Source organism: Scomber japonicus, chromosome 15 (assembly GCF_027409825.1).
Source record: "Scomber japonicus isolate fScoJap1 chromosome 15, fScoJap1.pri, whole genome shotgun sequence".
Classification (NCBI taxonomy): Eukaryota; Metazoa; Chordata; class Actinopteri; order Scombriformes; family Scombridae; genus Scomber; species Scomber japonicus.
Window position 1 is genome coordinate 22,404,827 of NC_070592.1, and position 20,681 is coordinate 22,425,507.

Sequence of the window (20,681 nt, forward strand, 5' to 3'; positions counted from 1 at the left end):
GGGTGGTTCAAACTGTGGTCTGACTGCGCAAAAGGCAAGAGTTAATGCCTGCAGATGGTGAGAAATATTGAATTGTAGAAATAAATGGTTGGCGGAGGTTGTGTGATGAATCGGGGGTGGGGGGAAAGTTCAAATCCTGCCTACATTCTCACACCTAGACAGATAGACAAAATTATATGATTAAACTCTACTAATTGTAGCATGAGATAGATGCAGGGGAAGGGGTTCAGACAATGCGTGACTGATCCAACAAGCACTTTTATCTCAAGCGCACTGAGACCTCAAGGTTGAGTATTTTACCTTATACAGTACACACAGTTATATTAAATGTCCACAGTAAGAGTGTATCATCATATCAGTCACGAAGCACTCACAGTTACTGTAAATGCTGACAAGAAGAAGGAAACCGCTAAGAGAGTCAATACTGAGTTTAATACATCCTCTTTACAAAATGACAATGTAATATTTACCTTAAGTGGCGTCGGTCTTGTTTATTATGTATTCTGCTGAGGCATTTACTTTTAAGAGCCACAAACTGTGCTTGTAATCACAGTCCCAGCATGCCTGTTTTGACCCTTGTACACTGTTTGCAGCACTTCTGTCACTAGATATTAGCCAATTTTTAGCCTTTTTTTTAAAGTGTATTTTTCAAAGTAAATATACAGAAAGAAACTCACTCCCGCTAAGGTGTAAACTAGCAATTTAAGGCTTTATTTGTTATAAAATCAGACTACAGTCATGCTTGCAGACTGTAACTTGAATTGAATCTTTCTTTGAGGTAAAAAAGGCTCTGAAAATAAAGAAGTATTAAGTAAAAGGGATGCAGTGACAGATGACAGACCAGAGTTGTTTTTATGCCATTAAACTTTGAATGCAATTTAATGAGCTCAAAGGTAATTTCACAATAATTGTAATTGTAGCACATTTGTGTAAAAGCTGTAAAGAAAACCCCCAGGTGTAATCACACCAGAATTGTTCATGCACCTAAATGTGTTTTTTTCCTTAACACACTGTGACATAGATGACATGCACAGCAAAAACAAACTGCCAATCGTTGTTGGAGGAACAAATTATTATATTGAGTCTCTGCTGTGGAAAGTTCTGATTGATGCAGCGGTGAGTACAGCGCAACCCGAACGCACTTCTCTCTTTGACCTCTACTCCTCTCTTAACACATCTTCTGTTTACTTTAGTTATGCACTACTTTCTTATTTATCGGCACCCACTGTCTTTTATTTGAAAATAAGCACCACTTTAGGCCAAAGTGCATGCTGCTTTCAATGCTTAAAGTTATTCTAGTGTTAAAAATTGGGCTTTTTTCATCTCATCATTTGCCAAGATGTGACTTCTTAGGTGTTGTATCTTTGTGCTGCATAATAATTCAATTGAAACACTATAAATAAATAATAAAAATAAATAAATGATAGGTAAAAATGCCCAAGGTGCATTTTCTGATTTTGTTCCTACTTATTTTCTGCATTATTTCTATCCTGAAGCGCTGGTGTAACACGATGTATTATTAAGGTTTTGCAGGTGGGAGCCTTACAAGGAGAATTTGAAGGCGAGCACTGCTCAACTCTGAAACTCTAAAGTTGAAATGTCTCACAACAGGAGAACAATGAGTCAGAGGATGGAGGAGATGGTGCTAAGAACAGGAAGTTGGAGCTGGAGAAACTGGGAGGAGCTGAGTTACATAAACGCCTGATGGAGGTGGACCCAAAAATGGCTGCCATGTTGCACCCCAATGACAAACGCAAGATTGCCAGGTGATACAGCGAGCAACGTGTTAATTACTACACATTTGATAATATATTACTCAAACCAAAACCAAATATGTTAAGAAAACACATTTTTCAAATTTCTGTGATGTGTATTTCTAGATTTTTCTTTTTAAAATCACCCCATTTAACAATTTTGCCTTTCTCCATCAAAACTGATTATCAAACAAAACTGCACAACAATTTGGAGGTAAATTCAATCAAATTAAATAATCACACTTGTTCTATTCTGACTATAAATGGTGCTTCACTATTAGTTGTCAGCCATGTTTTATTTAGCTAGTCTGTTGCTAGCTAGTTGGAGTTAATCAACCAAGTTCCCTTTATACATCCATGGAGTTAATAGCAAAAGAAACACAGGCAACATTAGCAACAAAAGCAGCTTACTTTTTTTTTTTAAGTGTAACAATACATTGTGTTAGCATACAAATTAGCATAAACAATCCTACCGTTTAGCTTTTAAGCTAGCCAACTAGCATTACGCTCTCTTGGTGTGTGATACAACAGAATTTTGAATTGTATCTTACTGCCCTCCACTCACTAGGAGCACCAACATTTTAATATTGCTACTGGTAATAATTTATGTTAGCACGTCTACTTGAAGTCCCCCCAACTTGTGAAAAATGTGTTTTTCTTCTTGTTCCTTCAGTTGAATGTGGGAGCTTCACTGTGTAAAATGACGTATGTGCAAAGTTTGACACTTAAAGGCTGTTTTCACATTCATCTGCTGAGGGGGGGGGGGGGGGGGAAGTGTCTCTGCACTCAGAAAAGAGATGACTGGTTTGCTCTATAGAATCAAACACAGATCAAAAATGTGTTGGATGCTTTTGGAAGATGGGGGAGAAAAAACGGGGCACTTCAAACAAGAAGCTAACCCAAGCACTCCAAATATAAGAAAACATACATACATAGCAGAAAGGTAGAAAGTATTAAAAAGCCTTTATTGTAGTGGCTAAATCATTAAATAAACAGGGCTTTAAAACAGACAATACAGGTGTTGTCTCACCTATACAGCAGCATCAGCCAATGGGAGGCAATAACATGAGAAAGTGAAACAAATGGAAAACTACAAATATATACATCGTAAATGGAAAATAGATACTGTATGTGGAAAAACCATATTAGACACAAATTATTATTCAAAGCAGGGTCATTTTATGTGGTAAAACATGCCTGGAGGAGATCTTTAAGTAAATTTGAGTGTGTGTGTGGCATACTAACTTCTATCTGTAAATGCATTATATATAATAAGTTCTCTCTTGTTTTGTGTGAGGTCTTGAAAGGCTAATGCTTTGTCTCAGACTGACAGTCACAGTATACAACCTCCTCCCAAACCGTGCTGACAGGATGAGTGTCTGTTTACACACAAATGCGCGTGCACACACACCCATGTGGCTTGATGAGTAGCAGTGAGCGCACTCTGCTCTTTTGTGTGAGCAGGTTAGGTTACCCTGCTCTTCTCCATGACAGGAGATGACAGGAATCATCTTTTCTTCATAACCTCAGGGCGCAGTCATGCATGGCTAAAGAGGCGGGTTCGGATTTGAATCTCAACCTCTCCATAGTTTTGTTTAGCTTAGACTGTTTCCTAGTGAGCAAATAGTTGATTTCAAACTGTTTAGATTTATTGTTGCTGGTAATTATCTTGCCTTGCTGCTCTCAAACTACACTTTAAATATGTGGCACAGAAGAGCATTGGAGGCGTTGGAGGACTTTGTATCAAACTCAGAAAACTTTGAAAATCATTTGTTTGGTTATGTCTATATCAGAGTTTAATTTAACCACAACACCTGTGCTTGTGTTATTGTCCTCTACAGGAGCCTGCAAATCCATGAGGAGACGGGTGTACCCCACAGTCGCTGGCTGGAGGAGCAGAAAGGGCTGGAGGGAAGCACTGAGCTCGGAGGCCCGCTGAGGTACCCAGATCCCTGCATCCTCTGGCTGCACTCTGGAGTGGATGGTGAGGAGGGAGAATTGTATGGATTTCCATTTATTTTAATTGCTAAAACGGCATGAAATAAGTATTCAGGTCTTCTTTTGCTGGTGCACTTTTTCTAGCTGTCCTGGACAAGCGGCTGGATGCTCGTGTAGATGAGATGTTGTCTGCTGGACTCATAGAGGAGCTCAGAGAATTCCACGTCCGTTTTAATCAGAAGAAAGTTCAGGATGGCAGGTAAGAACATGAGCGGGGAGAAAAAGAACTCATAGACTCAGTATCCTGATGTTCATCCTGAATTCATATTGCCTTAGGGCTGCCAAGTGTTATCATTGTTTCAGATTTTATCTTTTAAACTGTTGTTTTGTCGCAAGATTTTATAATCTTGATTGGCAGTCATGTCAGAAGAAATACTACATGATGGAGGGATTACATTAAATAGATAATTTGTTGAGTCTCATGGGGAGATGTTGCGTTATCCTGCCCTCATTAAGCCAAAAAATACTGGAATGCTACATGAAGCTTCTGTCTCAAGCAATTATTTCCCCCCCTTTTTCACCTCAAAGCCTATGAAAATTCAGCTTATCAAATACATATTTTGAGTATATTTTAGCATCCAAAAACCTATGTCATACCCCTTTTTTCCCTGTAGTCATTGCTATCAAGCTCTTAAGAGGTGGTCTTCGGGTTCAGTATCCGTGCAACAAGTTCAAAATCCCATTCTCATCCTCCCAGCTAAATTAATGATCCAGACATTCAGTCTGAGCCCAGAGTTAACTCCTCTCTTTCTTGTAACCAGGACGACGGGAGTCTAGTAAACTCGGCCAAGCAGCCATCCAGTTATTTATTTCCTCTTCCCGGTTTGACAGGTCACTCTGTATTCTGTCGTTTCCCAAAGGCCCACAGGACCAATTTAGAAACAGCCCACACTGTTGCTAGTTTAACTCAGATGGGGCTGATATTTCTTTAGGATGTCTAGAGATTATTAATAATTGCAGAGATAAGCCCTCTCCATACGACGTAAGCACTACCGAGGGATTGCAGTAATTGGTGCTTTTTAACTCAGCGCTGCAGAATTTTCCGCCACATTGAATGAACATCCTGGCGGTTCTGGAGCAAATGAGTATGGAGTGATGTGTCTGTTGTAATATGATTACGTTTTTCACACATATACAAATGTATCCCCAACATTCTCTTAACAGCTATCATGTGACCCATAGCTTACTGGTCCTACATCCCTTTTTCAGTGGTATGGAGCCACTGTTTCATGTGCTGTGAGTGGTTTTGTGTGCGTTGGTGTCCCGGGGTTACCACCATCCACAGGCAGGGTCATTTTATCAATGTTTCTCAATGTGGTTTAAAACATTTAACAACACCCTCCTGTGCTGATTATAGTGGCTGTTTCCTCTCTGATACTAATAGGGCTGCCACTTTTGATAGTGTTCCTCTGAATCAGTCATATCTGGAATTTCAAAGATTTTTAGACTGTTCGAACTGGTTTTTGTAAGGGGTGGCTCTTAAGTATCAATCATCGTTGTGCTTGTGCCAAAACTAGCTCACTTCCTACTGTGAATGCCAAAACAAGCTAAAAGAAATCTTGTGGTCGAATGCGTAAAGACACCTTGTGCCTCATTTTGATGTGGGCTGTGACAGTTTGGATTAATTTTGCTCGGTTATTTATTCACCGAATCTTCATGAATTCCATGTTTTCCGGCCACACAGTAATAGATTTAGTTGTTAGGATGGAACATGTTTGCTGTTGTCTTGTGCTTGTTTCCATGTGTATGAGCCACACCCTTGTTTCTCCATATGAGTTTGTGGTTGTGGATACACTGTCAGGATAAAATACAGATAATGATATGGGAGTTTAAAAAAATGAAAAATGTGTCATCGGCTACTAGATTAGAGATATTAAACAGATTTATGATCAATTATTATTATTTATTCATCAGTATTTGCTACAATTCAAACTGTACTTACTTTCTGGTGCACTTTGTGTGCAGCACCAGTGGAGGACTTGTCGGTTAACGGATCTCGGCTGCCGTCCTTGAATCACCTCTCTCGCGGTCGGGATGGAAAATGCCATGATTGACATTTCCACTTAGAAGCACACATCAATTGATTCAGCAAGCATTATTTATTTTTTTAAACTTTTAACAACAAGCAAATTCTTGGGAAGGAATAAACGCTCCATTATCTCTAGCAGATTTGAGTCCCAGCAGCTACCTACTCACCATATGGTGCAATATAAGAAATGAATAGCGTCAGATTTTAGTAAGTGTTGAACTTTCTTCTCCTTTTTAATGGAGTGTAGTGATGTGGTATTTTTTAAATGCAGGATTTTATTATGAATAAAAATGTCTCCTGTTAAAATATGTACTGTATGTGACATGAAAGATGTATCAACATGTATGTTGGTTTCACTAACAGCTGAAGCAGATATGTGAACATGTACTGCTGTGTGGGTCTCCTGGCAGCAGATATTGATATTGTGTGTGTGCGCGTGTGTGTGTGTGTGTGTGTGTGTGTGTGTGTGTGTTGGGGTGTGGCTGCGGGGAGTTGATGCATCGGTGGAACGATGCCCAGGAAGCTGCCAATTCCCTTCTTTCGTCCCTCCTTTCTTTTATCACCCCATCACCCCATCTCTCCTTCTGAGCCGACAGCCTCCACCTTCCCCACTTCATCCTCCCTGCCCCCCCCCTTTCTCTCTCTTTCTTTCTCTCTCTCTCTCACTCTCTTTCCCTCTCCCTCCATCTCTGCCACTATTGCCCTCTCAGCAATCTGATCACCCGAGCACTTTACTCCCCCCTCCACCCATCCCACCACCTTTCTCTGTCTGTCTGTCTCTCCTTTACCCTTATGTCTCCATCCCCGGCTGGCTGCTGTGGCCAGACATCAAGGTCAAATCTCTCCCTCCCTCCCTTCCTCTCTTCCTCCCTCCGTCTTTCTTTTTCTCCCTCCATTGACTCTACATTTCCTGTGCTCTGTCGCTACTCTCAAATTTCTGTCTCTGCCCGACTAGCCAGATTTATTTTTGTTATTTCCTCTCCTTCTTTCTGTTACAAGTGTTTAAGTTACAGCAAATAGTTTGAATAAAAATGTTTGTTTGTGCAATGTATTTAAAAAGAGACTTAAAGTGCAAAGAGTCAAAAAAGGATGTTTAAAAAGAAAAAAGAAAAAAAAGATATTTTTGTTGTTCAGAGTGATCTGAAAATTATTAAAAATTCATTTTAAACCATCTGCGAAAAATGCATCTCATCCATTTCTCTTTCTCGTTGGGTCTAAATAGGTTTTTTTTGCATATTTGCTCATCTGATTATGACAGAATAAAAAACCATAACAATTAAGAACGATCATAAACTTGCAGATCATTGAGCGGTGGTGAATTCATTAATATTAAATGGAGAAATTTTAAATAGCATCAACAACTGATATTTTCTTAGGCTCATGACACCATGGTTTAAAACTGCAGTGAAATTGTACTTTTTGTATTAAGTTTAGATATGAATATGAAAGCATTATTTGTATAAAAACAGATAATGTGCTCAGACAGCATCTCAAATATTGCAGTAATATACTTGACTAATGCACAGTTTTACCTCTTTCATTCAAGTGTGCCAATGTGCACATTTTGGCAGTAGACAGAAACTGTAGAGTTGGAGACTGACTTAAAGTGCTCACCAAGAGAGGTTATGTATTTTTTGTCAATAAGTTTTTTTATTTTTTCATGAAAGCTTCAAACTAACTTTATTCTCATCAGGACCTCCCAACTCATATCTCACCTACATTTCCAGAAGAAATTATACAATGTGGCTCATAATGACCTAATGTACTATTATGTCATGTTTTTTTCCAATAGCTTTCTCATTTGTTAAATCAAAAATACATCGGACCAACCTTACATTCATTTGGGCTTCCTCCCATTATTTTCACAACATCCTTTTTTATTATTTGATTAGTTTAGGCACATGGTTAAACATGTTGAGCTCTTATTTTGAATGCAGCACAGACGATCCCTAACAGCATTTGGTATACACTCACAATTCAGGTAAACATCTGAATACAGATACTTTTTGTGAAATAAACAGATACAGATGGTAGATTTGTGTTGTGATGCTGTGTTTGGACCAAACACAAAGTGAGTTTTCACCTTTTTAAGTTTAAACATCTGGAGACTTGATAAGACGGGAGGGAAAAATGTTTCTTGCAGTGGCAGAGAGTAAATTGCCACCACACCTGACCTCTACTATTTTTGCAATCACGGCAGATTCTGAAAAGTTTCAGGTCATTGAACTTGGCACGCGAACCAACTGCGGAGCGATTACAAACATCTGAAAAGTTCAGCGTGGGTTTGAACAGGCAGCTCCGCTCTAACTGGGCTGATATGGTCTGATTATTGATGATATCAGAGTATAATGGTCTCTCTCTGCTGTGTGGCGAGGTAACCAGCAGGCCTGTGCTTCAACCTTGTGTCACTGTGGTCGAGCTACCGAGTTTCAGCACCCCTGGATCCCTCTGCTAGTGCCATTCAGTTTTTTAATGTCATCCTGTCACTCTGTCCCCTGAAGGGCCTCACATCTGCTCAGACTGATATTCTTTGTTCAGGGAGGGAAAGAGAGATGGAGGAGGAGGAAAAGGTGAAATTACTCACCATCGGGTGTCTGGAAATGTCAAGCGGGAGACGGAAACTTTATTTTATTGATGGATAATATTTCTTTTCTTCCTCTCTCTCTCTCTCTCCTCTCCTTTCCTTTTCTTCCCTTTCCTTTCCTCCACTTTCCTCTCATCTCATCTCCTCTCCTCTCCTCTCAGTCAGGACTATCAACACGGGATTTTCCAGTCGATTGGGTTTAAGGAGTTTCATGACTACCTAACCGCTCCTGAAAGCAGTACCCAGCAGGAGAAAGACCTCCTCAGAGAAAAAGGTCAGAGAATCACCTGATCAGAGTCACAAAGCTGGATTTCGATGCACCAGTTGACCGATCAACCACAAGAATCTATTTAAAGATATTTTTTTTCTTCTGTCCACCCTTCATCTTTGACAGACTCCTTTTAACTGTCTTCAGGTATAGAAGCTTTGAAGACCGCAACGAGGCGGTACGCCCGCAAACAGAATAAATGGGTCCGTAACCGCTTCCTTAAACGTAAGTACTCTTCACCCACCTTGTGTCTGTATGTATGTGTGTGTGTGTGTGTGTGTGTGTGTGTATTGGTTGGTTGTTCCTCAGCAATCAGCACTTCCTTTAACAAGAGGAGATTCGCACACTCCATTAGATGCACAATAAGCCTCTCAGCCATCGCATTGTGTTGTTTATCCAGGACACAGAGTGTAGTCTAGTGTAGTGTAGTCTAGTGTGTGTGTGTGTGTGTGTGTGAGTGTTTGTTCATTTATGTCAAATGTTTTCTTCACAATTCTCCAACAAATGAAAACATCAGAACACTTTTCTCAGCAATATTTGAGGTCGTTTATTTTTTTATGGGCCGCCGCACCTTTTTTGGTTGGTCTGTTTGTTTGACAATGGAGCGGTTCATGTTTTATTTCATCCTAGGGAGCCACACTGTGCCAAACATCTAAGGCGGATTTAATATTTACATACCTTTTTAAAGTTTGACATTTTGAGAAGTACACTCATCAGCTTTCTCGCTGAGAGTTAGATGAGAAGATTGATAGCACTCTCTTATCTCAATCTTCTCATCTAAATCTCTGCAAAAAGCAAATCTCAAAATGTCAAACTATTCCTTTAGTGGTTTCATTTATAGCTACACAAGCTACCACACTCGAAATGGCACGCTGCTTTAAAAGCATGTGTACTCGTCCTTTTTGAAAAAAAAAAAAAAAACGAGCATTTGGTAGTGCTGCATATTTAAATTGTGAATATCAAATTCATTTATTCACCAGCACAAAATTGGATTGGATTTTATGCAGCGTGTGTGAGCTGCTGTGACGTAAGAAAGGGGATAAAGTTTCAAAATCTATCCCTGGTTTACACCTGCAGCTTGGACCCCTGAATGCTCCTTTTTTTTCCAGCACTAAGTCCCCCGTGACACTAAATGCATAGAGATGAACTATAGCGGTTGGTTACCTGCCAGAGTGGCTGGCACAGCAGAATGGAGAAACACACCCACCGCAGCCAAAATCAGCCCAGGTTCGCCAGGTGGTGATTTCCCACCCTTGTCACAACCCGTGGAAGTCAAATGTATTTTAAAATGTTTATAAAGGCTGAGTGTATTCCTGCGTCCCAAACGGAAACCTGGCCTCTGCGTCCCACCGGCTGCGTGCCCTGCAGTAACCCAGCCTCCTAATCCTGTTAGGCCCAAGTGGCTTAGGCTACGCCAGGCCCTAAACCTCAATACCCCTCTTTCTGACCGCCTGCCTGCCCGCTGCACACACCATATGGTCTTCATCACATGTGTATGTGTGTTTATCTGTGTGATTGCACTTTTTAACATGCAGTATTTGTCCGAAGTTGTCCGCAACCTCTCTTGGAGACTCTGTTGAGAACAATTTGCAGCATCAGTCCTCGCAGCGAAGGTTGCAGCAGATGAGATCAACTCTCCCAAGTGTTAAAAGTCTCAAACTTTATATTTCATTGCCGACACTTCACCTAAGGTACTATGAAAGTGTCCAGTTGACTTATCTCCTCTGTTGTAGAGATTTAGAAATGTGTACTCTGGAAAAACCAATATCAATCAGGATAAGAAGCACAAACCTGTTACAGCTTTCCGAAGAACTTCAGTTTCACAGAAATCTTCTCAAACACTCAGAGATTGAAAGTAAACACAAGAAGTAGAAAATCCCTGCAGCTACTGTCGTGAACTATGAGTTTTTAGGACGATTTCTGTTCAATCTGATTCTTTTTTTTTTTTTTTAGAAAGCTGTAAGAGGCTCACATTCCTTTCCTGTGTTATTCATGCCAGAGTGTGTATGCCCTAAAAAAAAAAGGGAATAAAAATTTATTGAGCACATTGAAACCAAGCTCACGGCCACGGTCTTTCCTAACCCAAGTTCTTGCTCTTTAATCCACTTCATCCCATCTTACTGTCCTGCACCGTCTCTCCTCGCCGCCCTCTCTTGCTGTGACTGCTGACCTCTTTTTCTGTTTGGTCTGAGCCCGGCACGCACACACACAGATACCAGCAGGCCTCAGCTGAGCAGGCTAATCTCTTAAAGCATTACAGAGCTGCCGGGAATTTGCCCCGACCACACAAAACTCGGGCAGCGGGGTCAGCGGGGGCTACGCAGACCAACCCGAGCATATAAGAGACTAGTGGGTCAAAGGGAAAGAAGAATTGCGAATGATAGGCCAGGCAGACGCAATGAAGTAGGTTAGAGAAGCTCCATAGTGACCTGAATGTTGATGTGGACATGTAAATATACAGCTAGAGGCAGAATCACACACATTTTAAGCCCCTTTTTTTCAGCTCACACTTGAAGCATTTAGCAGGATGTGCTATATGGAGACACTGTGAGAGTGTGAGCAGGTAGGCATAGTGTCTTAAATACTTTTCAGAGAGATACGTGCCTCTTGATCGACTCGGCTTTGGTTGCTGTGGGGATTTAAACACCAGGTCACCCAGCTCAAATTAAATTAAGCTTAATTTATTTTGCCTTTAGCACGTCTGTATGTGGGCGTGGGCATATAGGCTGTGCATGTGTGTAGTTGTATGGGAATGTTTAATTAGTGGACTTAATTACCCGTAAAGAAAAATGGTAATTGGAGGTTATATTAATGTTAATAAGTGCCAACTCTTAGGCAGAAAGTCCCAATGCCCTCAGAGTTTTTGTTTTTGTTAATTCCTTGGAGACTTGCATGCACACGCACACTCCACCTGTAACCAGGATACGCAGGTGTAGTTTTGGCGAGGCCTCGTGAGTGTTAAGTAACAGGGGTGTAGGTATCTCTCAGTCCCAAGAGCAAGCGAGTAAGTAAAAGGATAGACGTAGAGAGCGAAAGAGGGACGACACATGGAGAGTGGAGGTAATCTGATCCAGCTGGGGCAACAGCTGTGAGGCGAGTTTACACCCTTTTCTTTCTAGGGAGTACGCCGCTTTCATGTACGTGCACACACTCACACACATACACACGTACAAATGCCAAGCTGGGGGCTGGGGTTGTTGTCGCCTCAGAGACCTCTGTGTCACCTCCACTCTGGAGACAGACAGGAGAGAGAAGATGAGAATGACATAGAGGGTTCAAAGGAGAGAGTGGATGCATTTCCATCTCCTTGTAGTACAGCTGCTGGAACCTGGATACAGGAAGAGTGGATTTCAATATGTGTGTAAAAATATACCTGAATGAAGGGACATCCTGGTGACACTGTTACTATTTGATACATACAAGAAATAATGCTGAAAATATAAATAAACTTGAGTGGAAACCCCCAAGATTCAAAAATAAGAGAAGTCAACTTGTACTAAAATAGCTCACAACATTTTTAAGTTGCTTTAAGAATGACAGTGGCACTTTTTAGCTTTTTAGTAATAGTAGTAGAGGTTTCAACACACTATAATGCAGTTGTTAGTAGATATAAGGGTTTATTATTATTTATATACCAGTTATAAGGTGTGCTGTATATATGTATTCATAACCTGATGCTGGTATATAAACAGATAATGAATGACCACATTAGAAAAACAGCTTTAATTATGTTAAATAAGCCCTTTATAGGATATAATGAGCTGATGTACATTATTAAACACTTAAAAATGTGCTTTGCTGTCAACTATAATATAGTGTTATAAATTATTATTATTATTAAATGTTTATATACTGTTATACTGAATTTCGCTTCTCTAATTGATGCAGGTTGATTGAAACACATTTTTTTTAATGCACCTTGACATTGAATCATCTGCTTCTGCTCCTTCTCACAATCATGTCATGAGTTTTACAGGCTTCCATTTTTATTAGAAAGCATTAGAAAAACATGAAATTCAATGTGAATAAATATGTAAGATTGTAGTAGTTAATGGTAACACGCAGTGATTTCTATTTTGCTGGAATTACAAAGATTTGCTCAAAACCTGCACATTTAATAAGGCAGTTGACATGAAGATACAGACTCTAGACCACAAAGGAGAGAGAGAGAGCAAGAGAGAGAGAGAGAGAGAGAGAGAGAGAGAGAGAGAGAGATGCCCAGCTGTAATCAAACCAGACATTGCAGTTCTAGTGTGCGTCATAACCACTGGGATATAAAAAACACACATATGACTGATAGAGCTGGTACAAAGGAAAAGAAACTACAGAGAAGGGGGGTGAGGAGTGACAGTACAGATAATGAATAAGGTGACCGGTGTCTTCAGTCATAACTGGCCAATTTTACTCATGTCAAAAGGTACAAGAACAGTATTACAAATTCTACACCTGATTTTTTTTTTTTTTTTAAATCCTCTGTGGTCATATCTACAGAAATATCCTCGACCAAGACTGTTAACCTGCTCTAGAAATGTCAAACATGAATCATCAACAAAGAAAGAAGGTGAGGGAGACAAAAAGAGGAAGAGGAACTGTAGCAAAGAGGAAGGAGGCTGTTGAGTGAATGGAGGCAGCTGTCGCGCTCCGGTGTGGACGACGGCCAAAGGAGCACAGCTGGGCCGCTGCGCCGGGGCTGCTAGTGGAGTTTTTATAGCAGAGCACACACACACACACACACACACAGGCATACATCCTCACTCAGCAAACACAGGGATAACGCAACAAATGACTCCTTGCCTGTTGCAACAGGTGGACTACTGTTTCAACACAGACACACACACTCTCACACTCTCTCTCAACACTGGCAAGCAGCTGCCGGGCGACAGGAGATGCTCTTTCTTGTTGGCAAAGTGAGCTCCCCTGTGTGCTTGAAAGCTTACAGTGTTTGTGTGTGTGTGTGTGCGTGCTTGTCCATGTGTGTGTGTGTGTGTGTGTCCGTGTGTGTGTCCGTGTGTCCGTGTTTGTGTGTGTGTGTGTGTGTGTGTGTGTGTGCTTGTCCGTGTGTGTGTGTGTGTGTGTCAACCACCCCGCTCTTTGTCCTTTTCTTCATTTCTTATCAACCCTTCATTCTCTACAGAGTGGATTAGCAGAGTTGAATTTCACCAGATCCTAAACAAGAATTGTGTGTGTGTGTGTGTGTGTGTGTGTGTGTTTGTGTTTGTGTGTGGACGGGGGTTGGGGTGGCGACACAGCATCTGGCAACCCACCATACAGTATCTCCCCTTTATTTACCACCCCAACACTTGTCCCAGCGGGAGGTCGGGGATCGCAAAAAGGGAGTTGAGGAAGGGGAGGGGATGTTGGAGGAGATGAAAGAGAAAAAGTAAGATGAGAGTTAGCGGTAACATGAGGGCACGGCACGGCGACAAGGTGAAGTATTTTTAGAGCACTTAAGGGAGAGCTCCAACCCGGCATCTGGTATAGGTATGCCAGCTGACGCTCGCCGCAACCACCTGCCTGCTATTGTGCCACTGACACAAAAGATTTCCCCTCTCACACACACACACACACACACAGTGGCAATGCCAGTGAAACCCGAGGCTTTAATTACAAGTCACTACTGTTTTAAAAAAAGAAAAGGAAAAAAGGACTCACACAACACACATATTGACCTACTCTCTGGCTGTATGCTAAATGGTGTACACAACAGAAAAAAACTGTCCCCAAACACTATGTGAAGCCAAGTGATGCAGGTGCAGGGGTGCTTTGTAGTTACCATTAAGGGTTATTGTGTTTATTTTGCTTCAGTAACAGTAAGCCCACTGTCAGCTGTTCAATTAAACACAGCTGGCCCTGATGTGAAATGGTGTTTAAGTGGCTGACGGTAAATTCAATCAACAATATGCAAATTTGTATCAGAAGGAGTTGAACTGTGGATTGGGCCAAGAACCAAACTCCCAAACTTAAAGAATTAGTTTCGCTAATATGCTTACTCGCTTTCTTGCTGAGTGTTAGGTGAGAAGATTGATGGAGGGGTATCGATCTTCTCACCTCGCTGTTGGCAAGAATGCTAATTTGTAAAGTCAGAAGAGAAGCTACAGAGAATTATCATTTAACTCTGTGGCCCCCCCTGGCTTTATATAGCTTTATAGCGGGTTGTTAAGCTGTGTGGGCCCAAACTTTACTGTTTTGGTTCACTTTCAACGCTCAACAAGCTCTAAAAATCAACTGCTTGCCAACTGCTTATCACCAAATGGCTAACAGACACAGTTAGCTACTAGCTAGTGGAGCATTTAGCTGCTAAATAGTCAGATATTTCCCACAGGAGTTGGTGGATAACAAAAACAGAGCTAATAGAGAGTGAATATTGGACTTTTATTCACCAAATCGACAGAAACATATCTCAAAATGAAAGCTATTGTTGCTCTGTAACTGTCAGACATGCAAACAGGCAACTGCTTGCTAACAAACTCGTCATATCCTTTCAAAAGCTTACGATATGTTAGCGCTGTGTTCCTAAATTGTTTCTGCTGCACACAAGTGGCCAATACAAATACAGTTAATGCAAGTTTATGTTTGTGTCTTTTCAAGCGTAGTCTGAGTGAAGACTCGCATTGTTCCCCGTCCTTGTCCTCTGACAGAGACAACACAGTTAGTTGTACAGATGACCAGTTTTACAGTAGACACTCTGTATTCCTCTGTAATAATGGAGTCCCAGACGCTTCCCAGCAGAGTTCCTAACTCCTGTCTGTCATCATCAATGCCACAGTTCAGCCTCTGTGTGGAAAGGATTAAGCCATAATTGAGTTGGCTAACTGTGCCTTACAGGTTAATGGGATTCATTTACATGAGTGTGTGTGCGGTAACAGTAAGATATTGTATGCAAAAACTGCACCAGGCGGCAACTTTGTGCCTCCTGTGAATTTTCAAAGCACACTGTTTGTTTTTGTCCTTTAAATGATTTAATATAGCTCATTTATATTTCACTCTTATCCTTTTTTTGTTGTGTTGTATTTTGTTTATAATAATGAATCTCTAAATTCAACACATGTAACATGTACAACCTGCTTAAATTGTAACTAGGTTTATGTATGGTTGCAGTTATTAAAACTCACTTTTTCTACAAGTTGCCCACACGTTGATTTGCTGTGTATCTGTGTGCTTTCAATCAATGCAGGGCAGTGGCTCTGGATGCAGACAGGCAGCAGATAGACGAACAGATAGACAGACCAGCCAGGCAGGGTATGGTGATGCTGTTTAGTGCTGAGGCCTGGCCCGGAGACTGCTGACTGATGCAAAATAGAAACACGGGGGTGGAACAGTTAGACAGAGAGAGAGAGAGAGAGAGAGAGAAAGAGAGCGGGTGAAAGCTGAAGCGAGACTGATGGCGAGAAAGAGAGAGAGAGGGGTGGGAGGAAGGAAAGAAGGAAGGAGGGGAGAAACATTATCGAGCCAGTGTGAGTCAGCAGGTTGACAGAGCTTCAGGGTGTGGCTCCAGTACATCACTGCTCGTGTAAATTTCCCAGTATGCACTGGATGCACACTCAACTCCATATCAGCCACTCAGATACACCGTCACTCACTCTGCAGCATGTTTTTTTTTTTTTTACATTTTTTATTACATGCAGGATCATTTGCAACGCAGTCTTTACATCAATATATCATACATTTATATCAGCGTCACACCCTTTTAATATTATTCATACGATGCAGTTTTTTTTTAAATGACACTTTGAATGCAAAATCAATCAGTGTGCTGGATGTCTAATGGGATGGAAAGACCTTAACTCAAATACACTATAAAGCAACGCTGTATCGGCCTTGAAAAAGCATTATGTTTATTGGCAGTTTGTGTTGGCCTTGTAAAATACATGTTTGTTAACTCTGTGTGTGTGTGTGTGTGTGTGTGTGTGTATGTGTGTAGGAGCAGGAGACAACATGCCAGCGGTCTATGGCTTGAATGTGACAGACTTGTCGAAGTGGGAGGAGATGGTGCTGAACCCTGCACTGCAGATACTGGACAGTCTCAGTAAGGTGGGGCCCCGGTTGCCTTCTTCCCTTCTTTTACTACCTTTTTGTCCTTTTGCCCTTTCCGCTTGCTGACTTTTAAAAAAAATAAATTGATTATTTTTATGGTGTTGTTTTCCTTCTCTTTGCTTTTTTTCCCCCCTTCCTTCCATCACTTTAGTTGCTTCATTTGCTGTCATTCGGTCCCTTCTCCACACATCCTAATTGGTTGCCTTCCTTGATCGCATGGTTTATTTCTGCTTTTCTAGCTCCTTTACTTTTTCTTCTTCCTCTCCACATCACTTTACTTACCTTTTCCTGTTTTCTTCCTTTCTGCTTTCGACACACTTTCTTTATTTTCTTTGCTCCTTGTGTCCTATTCTGCCACATCTAGCTATCCTCTCTGTCCTTTCTCCATTTACATCCCCTTCCTTCTTTCTTTCCTTTTCTTTAATTTTATACTTCCCTTTCCTGCATCCTGTCTTCCGCCTCCTCCTTCTTACTGTATTATATTCTCCTACCCTTTCCTTTCTAACCTGCCTCTAGTTTTGCTTCATGTTGCTTTTATATCCTGCTCCAGAGTCCAGAGCTGCTGTGTCCATAATCACTCTGTAGTCCACTATATTTACTGTCTGCTGATTTGTTTGAGTGACCAAAGTCTGAGTGTGAAATGTATGCAAAATTCTTCTAAATGTAAATAGAAAGAATAAACTACTAATATTTACTACAAATGAAATGGTGATTGAGTGAACAACACTCAATTTAGCCTTTAACTACAAACTCTCTGACTGAACAATAAGGGTGAAGAGCCGGCCATTGCACCAATCAAAGTAGAGGGGGCGAAGCATGGAAACAAGCGGAGCTACCATACGTGTGATCTGTGCGACAAAGTGATCATCGGGGATCTGGAATGGACAGGTGAGGCTGTTGATCCACATCATATACAAACCATGTGAAATGAATGGTGCTTATAATGATTTTTTTTTTTTTAAATACACTGCTCAGGATAATAATGTGTCTGATTTTGAGTTTACACAAAAAAGTCCAATTACCTTATTAAAATCCTTAAAATGATCTGTTCTAATCTACTCCTTCTACCTTTATTAATAGAAATATTTTTATAGAAATTCAGCATCACATTTTTGAATGGAGGAAGAATTTAAACCCTGTAAAAGTGACAGTAATCCACTTGTCTCATGTATTCCTCACGCTGTTATAAAAACACAATAAAAATGGGTAAAAAAAAAACCATACAAACAACTTGAGTTTAGACACGACCACGCCTTATTTTCATTGATGGTCAGAGTATCACTGAGCTCGTGCAGCGTGTTGTACATTGCAGACATATCCGGCGTCTCAGCAGTGTCCTCTGTGATTACCCTCTTTACCCCTCAGCTCACCTGAACTCCAAGAAGCATCACTTTCATGTGAGGAAAAGGAGGAAGCTTAATCCGCCCTGCGACCGCTCCCAGAGTCCCGCTGCACCTCCCGCCTCCGATGCAGAGACCGCAGAGAGCCTCTCAAAGGACGCCTGCGATGCTGTTGCCCCGGACTGCAGCCAAACCTCTCAGGAGTCCTCACAAGACACAAAGGCAACACACAAGGAAGTACCTGTGACATTGTGACCGCTGCACTGACTGTGGACTACATGCATCATCATTAAGGTTCCCACCACATCTCTGCTTTAAGAAGTGGATATTTTCTTGCTTCCTATAGAACCATATGGAACCTTTCTTGTTGATCCTGCTGATGATTTTTTATATACAGCAAACATTTCACACTCTCATGGGCTCAGAGTATGGAATTTTTGAAATGGTTCATTTGGTTGGAGTAGAGATATTGATGATCTTTACAATTCCAGCATAAGCAGCTCTAAATGAAAAATTGTATATTTTGTGGTGTGTGCATGTAAAGATATCAGTTGTTTTTTTTCAGAGTGTTTTCTGTTACTACCTGAAAAGCTAAGTTCAATTGTAAGAAAAAGGTTTATTTTTCTAATTTTTGCAGAATGTGCCTTTAAATTAAGGTTTATTGTTGCTGCTTGCTGAAAATCTACAGAAGAGTGAGTAAGTATAGTAGGATTTAAGTTTCTTGTCTCCTGTTAAATCACTATGCACCTTTAACTTGAGCTGAAAATGTCCAATAAACCAAAAGATGTCCATTTCTCAGCCTGTGGAGGACAATGTGCTTTTGTCACCGAAGTAAAAACTAAAAATACACAAAATTGGAAACATGACACCAGCAGTGCTTTTATCTTTATGCTTACACAGCATTCAATATTGCACACTGTTTCCTTGCTGCCACCTTCTTTTATTCTCCGTTAAATTTGTTTCCTGCTTTGCTTGACAATGACAATCCAGTTCAAATGAAACCACGCCCACTCCTGTATGATGGCAACCTTGACAGTTGGGTTCCTGTGGAGACCGCGCTCACACACAAATGTATTACAAGGAACAAATGTACAAAAACAAACTCCTACATTACTGCCATCACATCAGCATACAACAGATAAACTTTATTGTCTATACAAGTAATCATTTCTAATGCAAATCTTTCTCCAGGCTTCTCTGTCCACAGTCAGTCAGCTTTGCTAGCACAGCCCTGGTGGATTATAACACATGCAGCACAGTGTTTAGTAAAAGTCCACATTTCTAAACATTGAGGTTTTTGAAGACCTTTTCTGGTGCAGCACAATCACAATCCTGGATCCTGAAAATACAAAACATGCAAAAATGTCCTGAGAAAATCCAACAAAATAGTGACAGTGATCTGAGAACAATAACAAGTTAATGATCATATTAACTTGGAATGACCTGAAAACAGATTTCATAACAACCTGGCACAATGCAGAGGGATTTTGTAACAACACATCCATAAACAGTAATCATGGAGTTGATGGACTTTGAAAACTTGAACCATCGATATATTACATGAACCGTATTAAAATGTTAATCAATTAAAGATTTGAATCTCTTAAGTAGGGGGAGCGCACCCTTTGAAACAACAGATGTGGTACAAGGTACAAGACGGGCACATAAACCCTCCCAGCCAGTCTTCATCAAAACAATGATTTTATCACGTCCCTTCAAGTTGCCGCCATGACAATAAGTTAACATTACTACTTTGAAGTGCCTGCATTCCACAGCTAGGAAGTAGCACACTACCCAGCTAATTCTTGTCTCATTTGGGGTCTGATAAAAAGTGAATTCACCCATGGGACCTACGTAAACTTGGTTTCCATGGAGCACAGCCGCCGAAGCTTCCGTCATATGGAAGTGGGCATGGTTTTTATCCAAACTGGGATGGGAAAACAATAGATGTCAGCAGGTCAGGCTGCGAGGAGAGAGAGTGTTTTCGCAGCAGTGATTGCAGGTCTTTGTTTATCTAGTGGTGTGTTGTACCCCTTTGAAAGCCAAGGTGTGCCTGCCTGCCTGCTGTAAAGCCACTTGCACAATACCTGGCAACACTCCAAAGGCCTCTTTTGGCTCTCTCTTTCTCTCTCCTCATCTGACACTTTTTCTCACTCACCCCTCCTTCTTACCAATCGCGCAATTGTTCCCAACTAACACTCCATCATCTTCTTTTCTTTAAATGTTCAGCCTGAGAGTGAGACATATTCACTCAACATGAGCTTGGTTCACAGGCTCCCACTATTTGACCTCATCCACATGACTAAAAATATTTCCAGCTATATAATAGCTGGAAATGTGTGTGTGTGTGTGTGTGTGTGTGTGTGTGTGTGTGTGTGTGTGTGTGTGTGTGTGTGTGTGTGTGTGTGTGTGTGTGTGTGTGTGTGTGTGTGTGTGTGTGTGTGTGTGTGTGTGTGTGTGTGTGTGTGTGTGTGTGTGTGTGTGTGTGAGAGAGAGAGAGTGTCCCACATTTCCAAACTGGGTCAGGCCTCAAGCTTACTGGGAGCTTACCATACAGTATGGGTTATATTGGGAGTCACACTGTTAACGTAAGGTCACTGTGCAACTAGTGTCTGGTTTTTGTAACACTTTTTTTTGCCTGGATGATTTGTTTTTCTTTTTTCTTCTGTTGTAC

At 41.0% G+C, this 20,681-nt stretch overlaps 1 protein-coding gene across 2 annotated transcripts in view; it reads left to right on the forward strand.

Moving 5' to 3' along the window:
- trit1 (tRNA isopentenyltransferase 1) overlaps positions 1 to 18,849 on the forward strand; it is a 35,924-nt gene extending 17,075 nt beyond the window's left edge. The window contains exons 3-11 of one of the 2 annotated variants that reach the window (XM_053335023.1): positions 1,018 to 1,116; positions 1,612 to 1,766; positions 3,596 to 3,738; positions 3,837 to 3,951; positions 8,527 to 8,639; positions 8,781 to 8,858; positions 16,555 to 16,664; positions 17,438 to 17,555; positions 18,033 to 18,849. In XM_053335023.1, the coding sequence (XP_053190998.1) occupies positions 1,018 to 1,116; positions 1,612 to 1,766; positions 3,596 to 3,738; positions 3,837 to 3,951; positions 8,527 to 8,639; positions 8,781 to 8,858; positions 16,555 to 16,664; positions 17,438 to 17,555; positions 18,033 to 18,262 (1,161 nt within the window). In that variant the 3' untranslated portion in view covers positions 18,263 to 18,849. The remainder of the gene's footprint in view (positions 1 to 1,017; positions 1,117 to 1,611; positions 1,767 to 3,595; positions 3,739 to 3,836; positions 3,952 to 8,526; positions 8,640 to 8,780; positions 8,859 to 16,554; positions 16,665 to 17,437; positions 17,556 to 18,032) is intronic. The other variant, XM_053335024.1, reaches the window with a different exon arrangement.
- Positions 18,850 to 20,681: the final 1,832 nt, after the last annotated feature.